The 9127-nt window shown below is 35.6% G+C and overlaps 1 protein-coding gene across 1 annotated transcript; it reads right to left on the bottom strand.

Moving 5' to 3' along the window:
• Window positions 1-3940: 3940 nt before the first annotated feature.
• Window positions 3941-8755, bottom strand: gm2a (ganglioside GM2 activator). Its single transcript, XM_060885734.1, has 4 exons — window positions 8469-8755; window positions 8243-8395; window positions 5340-5522; window positions 3941-4727 (listed from the first exon to the last, which is right to left on the bottom strand). The coding sequence occupies exons 1-4, from the start codon at window positions 8568-8570 to the stop codon at window positions 4572-4574; spliced, it is 594 nt and encodes a 197-aa protein (XP_060741717.1). The 5' UTR covers window positions 8571-8755; the 3' UTR covers window positions 3941-4571.
• Between the last annotated feature and the right edge of the window lie 372 nt (window positions 8756-9127).

The raw sequence follows: 9127 nt of genomic DNA, 5'->3' as shown, positions 1-9127 counted from the left end.
CTAATTTCAAAACGTCATAACATAAATTGCATTGAATTTAATTGTTAAGATTTAATAGCATAGAATTATAGCATAAAGAATATAAAAGCATCCTATAAAATTACAAATTAAAGACCACACTTTGATCAGTTTTAATGTATTGATCATATTTAATAACATTTATACAAGGAAATCTTTGTGTATGCACTTAAAGTGCATGCACATATATATTGAAGAATTAAAAAAAAAGATTTATTAAGGATTAATGTTATTAAATGTGATCAATACATTAAAACTGATCATATTTTAAACTGCATAAATGACAGTCCTCTTAATGAGTTTTAATGGTACCATCTGGATCACACTAGACTGAATAGGTTACAGTATGATAGGTCACAGTACTCTGCCTGATCATACCAAGATCTATTTCAGGCCTCTTGGCCTGCTTATTTGGTTTATATTAAGCATCAGTGTGATAGCCTACCTCTGGCCTGGGCCATCTAGGGAATCTGAAACACTTTCATTTTTGTCAAAATGTAATCTATTTATAGTGGACGGCTCTAATCTGACATAAAAAAGCAGTTGTTGCTGTGTGTGAGTAGAGGAACTTTCCAAGCCCTAGCAGCTGTTGAGTCTCAGTTAGCAGCAGACCCTGCATCCATTGGACGAAATAACGAAGTGACAAGCTATAAGATACTGTAAATCGTGGTTTACACTGTGGTGTGCAGGAACAATGGCACTGCAATGACAAACAGTTTGTTTTCACACTAGGATAAGATAGATACATGCTGATTACTTATGAGGTCCGTGACTGTTAACATGAAAATAAATGTCTGTGTAGAGACAAAATCTGAGACATTATGATCATTATAATCATCAGATCTCAACCCATTCTCTCTAGAATCCAGAGATTTTTTTTACTTGTCTATTAGACAGCACAGTCCACCAACATCACAATTTTCAAATTGAATGGTGATCATCCCTCTGTAAAGTTCCAGAGACTTGCAGAAACTATGCCAAGGACCACTGACTCTCTTCTGCAGCTCGAGATAACATTCTTTCCACTGCCTCCCAGGCAATGTGCTCTCTCTCTCTCTCTGAATAACAAATTATTGATTTATTAAAAAATGAATTAAGTCAGTTTACAGTTTAATAATGGTTTACATATATGCTCTATTATTCATTCATTCATTCATTCATTTTCTACCGCTTATCCGAACTACCTCGGGTCACGGGGAGCCTGTGCCTATCTCAGGCGTCATCGGGCATCAAGGCAGGATACACCCTGGACGGAGTGCCAACACATCACAGGGCACACACACACACTCTCTATGCTCTTTTAATCAAACAGAATTCCGATATATAACTGTTATATAATAATTTGTCCTTGTGCAATGGAAGTCCATGAAAGTTCTGATATTTTTGATGCCAGCAGACATTTCATCACATTTTGATGCCTCTGCATGGACTGAATTATGTGAATCTTTTCAGCATTCCACATGATGGACTCAAGCAAAAATCCCACCAAGTCTTTTGTTTTGCTATAAGAAAATGTTTGGAATCTGGCTGGTCTCTGAAACATGCTCTCCTTGAAACTGACTGGTGTGATTCAGCTTAAGGATGGACATTATGTAATCTATATTCTTTCTAATTTTGCCCTCTGCTTCCTACAAACTGGCAGAAAAAACATGAGACAGAAATGTTGAAATGCATTATGTAGGAAGAGCTTTGTTCTGTCTTTTATGTCAGTTATTTAATAAATGTGTGCTTTTTGTTGATGGTGGAGGATTGCTATGACCAGAGATCCACCTGGCCATCTGGAATAATGCTGGTGATGAATGACTTTGGAATGTTTTCTGCAGAATCAGGAATTTCAGGAATTATTATAACAAGTAAAGAGGCCATTCTCAGGTTTTACGATGTAGCCTACAGACTGCATTATATAGACTTCAGCTCTCTGTACATTATTATTACAGATGGATGAAAAACCTTTTATTCAGAGAAGAGTTTCACTTAAAAAAAAAATTCGCAACTTGTTAAAGCAATGTAATTTACACCACACACCTTAGGCAATGCCTTAAAGGGATGGTTCAGCTAAACATCAAAATGTCTACAGTTTCTCCTTTGTGCCTCTGTAGTCAATCATCCAGTATGTTAGGTGTCTTAAATTCCCTTTAGCCTAATATTGTTAACACAGCACGGAAATCCACCATGTTCAGCAGGAACTGCAAGCCCAAATTAGTGCACAATTTACTCAAACCTTGTAATGCTGCCTATTTGTTTTCCGTCACAGTGTGTTACACTGTTAACAGATACAAGGACATTACATAATTAAAAACTATGTTATTACCCATCTTTAAGCTGGAAACATTTTCTACAGCATATAAGAAGCCCTAATTATGGCAGTGTAAGTGTAAGCTATTCATAATATATGTTCAGTTAGATTATGCTTAGAAATTTAAAATAGCATTTTATGCTATATATAAAATATATAACTAAAATGCTGTTTGCTGTGAAGTTCTGTATATTTATGTATAAGTGATATCTTAATACATTAGGGTTTGATTTTGAAATTTTGAAATCTTAAAGCATTTAAATATTTTTTGTGATCTGAGTGTTAGTGAATACTGAAACAGTGCCTTGTTAATAAATAGCAAATAAAAATACATTGTGTACTGATGTAGAAATGTTATTATGAAATATATAATACAGTATTCTGTATGGGGGGAACGGTGGCTTAGTGGTTAGCACGTTCGCCTCACACCTCCAGGGTTGGGGGTTCGATTCCCGCCTCCGCCTTGTGTGTGTGGAGTTTGCATGTTCTCCCCGTGCCTCGGGGGTTTCCTCCAGGTACTCCGGTTTCCTCCCCCGGTCCAAAGACATGCATGGTAGGTTGATTGGCATCTCTGGAAAATTGTCCGTAGTGTGTGATTGCGTGAGTGTGTGTGTGCCCTGCGATGGGTTGGCACTCCGTCCAGGGTGTATCCTGCCTTGATGCCCGCCTGACGCCTGAGATAGGCACAGGCTCCCCGTGACCCGAGGTAGTTCGGATAAGCGGTAGAAAATGAGTGAGTGAGAGTGAGTATTCTGTATGCTTACATGCTGAAAGGCTTTGAATGCAAATATAAGTGTTTTTGTCGCCATCAAGTGTTCAATGTATGAAATTCCACTATCAGTGTAGCTGTTTATAACGAAATGCTTCTCACTTTCTTCATTTTTAGTAATGCCTTCAGGAAAAACTGACAGAATTGTTGTGAATAACTAACTAAAATGACTAAAATCTTATTTATTATTGTAAAACATAGTTCATCAGTCACCGCATGAAATCATTCTTAACCCTTTGTTGGTGAAATTTAGCCAAGGAGCTGCTAAAGAGGTAAACGTTATAATCCAGTGGGGCACAAGGCAGGGGACTCTCTGGACAAGGTGCCAGTCTACTGCAGGGTATAAGCACACAAATTCTCAAATGCATTCACACACTACGGGCAATTTAGAGACAGGAAAATAGATCTGGGCAGGAAAATAGAGCTGGACAGGAAAATAGAGCTGCAGGAAAACCCAGGAAGCACATGGAGAATATGAGAACTCCATCTACTCAAATCCTGAAGGTGTGAGGTCCTTAGAGTTAAAATCCACAGTTTAAAATAATTATATTTTCAACCAAAGTAATTATATTTATTATTGAGTTCTTATTGTAGTTTTTTTTGACTGGTTATTTGAATTTAATGGGTCACAAGTAGCCCCAAAGTAGAAATAAATTTAATTTGATACTTGTGATCTGCAAGTGGAAATTTCAGGAATGCAATAAAACACCCCACATCTCCAATAACTAGTCAAAATATTATAAACGTGTTGAAATAATGTACCCAATACAGATTATGTAAAGATTATGTCCAGAATATAAATTCCAAATATTTTAAGCGACCTGACCAAAATGATGTGAAACAAAAGAAAAAAAACATTTTTAAGTGTAACATTTTAATGAAGCTCTGTCACAATCTCTGTTTATTGATCATTCTTTTAATTCCAAATTTGTTCCACCTAAAGTATTTTGAGGCAAAAGCGTTCAGAGTTGAACAACAGATAATATTAGGATGGTCCTCATCACGAGATTTACATCATGCAAGGAAAAACCTTCTGGCAACTGGTCGCTGTTTTTTCCCCCCATGGTTACACTAAACATTAAATATATACAATATAAACAAGTTGTTTTAATTAGAAATAATTAAAAACAAATGAGATGAAAGACATGATACATTAACAAATACTAAAAATGATTGTACATTTAAATTCAATCATAAATCATTTTAAACTACTAAATCATTTTTAGAGTACCGGTCAGGATATTTTGAATGGTCCATTATGTTTGTAATGAATCATAAATGCAGAATCATTATAGATTAAAAACCGGCTCAGAATTGCACAGATAGGACTAAGTTAAATGTGATAATTTTACTGATGGTAATTAAAAATGATAGAATTTCTATATTAGCAAGTTCCCAAATTCAGCAGGTTTATCAATTGCACCACTGACAAACAGAATGCATGCTGTGTGTAATAAAGTGTCTCTCAACACAATTTTGTTCTACAAGTTAACCTGAGTGTAGAGTGAGAGTAACTTTAAGGCATCCGAGCTCTTTCCCTGAACTTCCAATCACCCCCTGGACACGGTACTGGCCATTGGTCATCCAGAATGGCAGGTCCACTCTTGGCAGGGAGAAAGTAGACTGAGGTAGAAGGTAGTCACCCTTAAAAAAAGAAGAAAAAGAAAAAACAAACAAACAAACAAAAAACCCAGAAAGCTCAGTATTGGAGTTAAAAACATATCAAAAGGAAGATGATTAAAAATAACATACATTATACTACTAACCACCTAACCTATAGATTTTACAAAACCATTACAAAATTTCGAAAAGATATCTTATTTGTACTCTTATACATCATATTTCCTGTAAAAATTACTTTCATTAAATGTAATGGTAAATGTTGTCTTATTTTGCTAGCTAATTCTGATGTCTCCCTTTGATCAAGTTGTGTGGGACAGTTACTGTACATGCTGTAGAAAAACGGACATAAGCCTAAGCAACTGGGTTTTAATCAGATAATGGCTTTAAAAAGTGTCACTGTTGAAATAAAATCTAGTGCAATTTCTCTTTTCACCTTTGGGATTATTTTCAATGCAAAAGAGTTCAGAAAAGCCTGTAGGTTTAAACACTATAAACAGTAGACTATGTGCTTTCTCATACCTACCACAATGGAGTAAAAAGTTCTGTTTATAGCTGAAAATGGACATGTGAATTTCCTTAATTTTAGTTCATTGGAAGTGTGTGTGTGATCTGTAAGGATATGTCGACACTCACTGCTTTGAAGGGGCAGTGGCAGGGAAGGCCGTATGTGCGCAGAGGCTCAGGGCAGTCCTGACCTGGAGGAATGAGCTGGTCCAGTACATCACAGATATCCTGATAGTGGCAGCTCCCTAGCTCGTCCACACACGGGACTTTGACCCAGAAACCAGCCACCTCTTTCTCCAGAGTGACATTTAGCTGCGATTAGAGACACAGGGTCGTGTGTTGGCAAAATCACACAGTCTCACTCAGGAATCAGTCAGATGAATTTGCAGTTTGACCTCACATTGACTCATATCCAGTTGATGACATATAATCAGGCTGTGCTATCAGTTCTCTGGACCCATGTGATAAGTCACAAGTGAGAATAAACAAACACAGGGCACTAAGAACAAGAAAGAAGATACAATCTATTCCCACACTGGCTTTGAGTTAAACAAGGTTAAGAATTTGGTTCAACAGCTTAGTCAGTAAAAAGTCTGTAAAGGTGTTAATGTGACATAAGATCATGTTGCTTTATAACCTTGCAGTTTGACAGACTTCTGCAGGCTAATGGGTGATTAGCTGTACTATAAAGATTAATCCTTTTAACTCAACATACATTTTGTTATTCAGTCTCTACACTAAATTATGCACCACCAGCGTGAGCCATCATCTGATTTGTTCTGAGAAAAAAATACAATACACCACATATCTATTTAAAATGTTCAAAAATAGGCACAGACATTAGAGGATTAAATTACTATATTAATATCATCAAAAAAGCCCAGCAGAGGATGTACTTTCTACGCCAATTAAGGAAGTATGGTCTGCCACAGGAGCTGTTGATGCTGTTCTACACTGCAGTCATTGAATCTGTCCTGTGCACATCCATCACCATCTGGTAATAATATAAAATATTGGTGCCCCTGCACACTCCCCAGAACTTGTACGACACAAGAACCAGAAACCGGGCAGGAAAAATCACCAATGACCCTTCGCACCCTGGATACAACCTTTTTCAGCTCCTCCCTTCTGGCAGGCGCTACAGAACTTTGCTTACTAAAACTGCCACATAGGAACAGTTTCTTTCCCATCACCCTGACCAACAACTCACCATAATTATATGCTCTGCTTCATATCTATAAGTACTGCATTATCAGAACTGTCAGTCATGACATCTTCTGTATACGTTACACACACTACTGCTGCTTTACATTACAAAAAAAAGTACAAAAAGCATAATATTGCACAATATTGTTATTTGCACCATGCACTTCCCACACCTACCCAATACTATTCTGTATTCATCTGCATTGTTTTGTATAGTCTGTATTATCTTGTTTAGTATAGTGTTATTTACTTTTGAGAGTCACAAACAGCTGGAACCAACATCCTTGTGTGTGTCAACACACTTGGCCAATAAACATGATTCTGATATCATCAGAGTTAGGGCTTGTAGCACAAACAAAATGAAATTCTAATTCAGACTTAAACTAACAGCCATATATGACGAGCCTCAAAAAAGAGAAGTGATAATTCTGTTTCTTCCATTTCCTGTATTCATTGTGAGATGAGAAACCATGTGACATTAACTTGGCAGCAACAAGATGTTAGGACATGAAGCATGACGTAAAGAAATAGGTCCACTTATAAGATATATGGGCACTTGACAAATAGAGGTGAAACAGTATTTTTTTTCCTATGTGACAAACAAAATATATATATTTGACAAACAAAATAAATATTTTTCAAACAAATTATATGAAATTACAATGTTCAAAGGCTGAAGTTGGTGTCACTGTTACTGTTTTATAGAATTTCCCCTTCTTTATGCTATTTTCTAAACCTTTTTCACAGCAACAGATGTAAAATGTCCTGCGGTGTGACACCACACTACAATAATGAGAAAATACACAGATATTACTGATTTCAACTGCAAATCACATATGTTAAAGTTTAAGAAGCCTTTTCTAAAAATCATCATTGAAATTCAACATACAGTTTTTTTTTTTTCAAAAAAAAAAACTGTACAGTACAGTATGTTGTTTTCACAACTGTTTTTCAGTTCCACTCCTTACTTGCACCTTCTTTTCTCACTCACTCAAATAGAAATATTTCATAAAATGAGAAAAAGTCTTACTGCACTGTTTATTTTTTTGTGATAGTTAACTTATGCAGTGCTACATCATGATAAAAATCGAATTAACTTAATTAAGGCATTTAGTTGGATTTAAAGTGATGTCACACCACATGACTTCCATGTCACACCACAGGACGGCATTTATGTTACAAAATTTTGCTTGTTGTAAATATTCCTGTATATTGTTTTTGTATGTAAAAACCTTTTTTTATTAAGTTAATATTTGTAAAATAATGCCAAAGCTCTTATGAATTATTCCAAATGTTGCTGGTTTATTTTATGGCTGTTTATATTTCATGTCTCTTTTATGTTACAGTCACACCGCAGGACATTTGGCATAAAAGCCTTTATATAAACAGGAACAAAAAATATTTTTTTATCCAAAAATAAAACTACAACATAAAATACAGTAATTTGCTTCATTTACTTATGATTTTTTGTAAGAAATAACACATTTTAGTGAGTATTTACACTTTGTTACATTAAGATCACATGTTACGTCAACCACCCATATAACAATAATATTACATTTTAGTTATGTAGTGCCTTTCAAAGGCTCAAAGACTACATTACAAATAATTATTGCTAAAAAAAATGGCACAAATGTTTTCTTTTTTTATCAAAAATGCCAAAAAAATTGTCAACACCTCGCACTGGATCTAGATGGCTATAACAAATATTACACAAATATTGCATTCACTGGGATCACATCCTGTAGAAACACCTCAACCTGACCCCTGGTTTCAGTGTCAAACAATTAAACAAACAAATAAAAGCAAGTGTGTATAGTGCTTACAGAGAGAGGAGACACCAGAGCCACAGAAGTTGTCCCAGATGCACTTGATGTCAAATCTCCTGGAATTTTAATGGGATCTGGAAACAACTCAAGACTATTCATAACAGCTGGATCATCAGTCTTTCCGCAGTTCTCCCAGGAAAAGCCTTCAATCTGACAGGCAGAAAACATGTTACATTAATGTTCCCAGTGTTAACATGTTAACATCCAAATGCTCCATTCTCACCTTGGCTAATCTCAGAGGTCTGCTGATCTCCACAGCACATGTTCCTTCCTTAAAAAAAAACCCACCGGTCCATAAAACAATAAACAGAGGAACTGAGATCATTATTTTACTAGTTAAAATGTAGCCTGTATCTATTTAATATGGAGTCTTTTATATAAAATCACAGCTACAACCTTTAACAGGTTTCACACCTAAGAAACACTGAAACTGAATGAAAATCCTATAGTGGGAAAATATATATACTCCAGTTAGCCTTTATCCTCTTCCGCGTTATGATGTGTGGTGTAATGTTAGAGCCCTCTACAGGCGGGTGGAGACGGAACAAATCACCATAGCTGGAGTAAACAGTTGTGTTTATACTGCTTCACCACTAGATGGCGGGCGTGTACTGCTGCTAAGGGTGGAGAATAAACCCATTTCAAAAACTGAACAATGATCCCAAAGTGGAAATAAAGTGTACTCTATGAATTAAAATAGATCTTAGTTAAAAAAAAACCTTTTATTTCACTAGGAAGCCTTTTTACAGAATCTTGGAATATAATTTAAGAAATGTTTATGCAAGAAAATACAATGCAGACTAATAAAACTGTTTTTATTAATAATAATAATACAATAATTAATCTGAATTTTTTTCAATATAAAGTCTATCATAAATCTAA

This window comes from Tachysurus vachellii, chromosome 13, assembly GCF_030014155.1.
Source record: "Tachysurus vachellii isolate PV-2020 chromosome 13, HZAU_Pvac_v1, whole genome shotgun sequence".
Classification (NCBI taxonomy): domain Eukaryota; kingdom Metazoa; phylum Chordata; class Actinopteri; order Siluriformes; family Bagridae; genus Tachysurus; species Tachysurus vachellii.
This window is presented reverse-complemented; position numbering and strand designations above follow the sequence as displayed.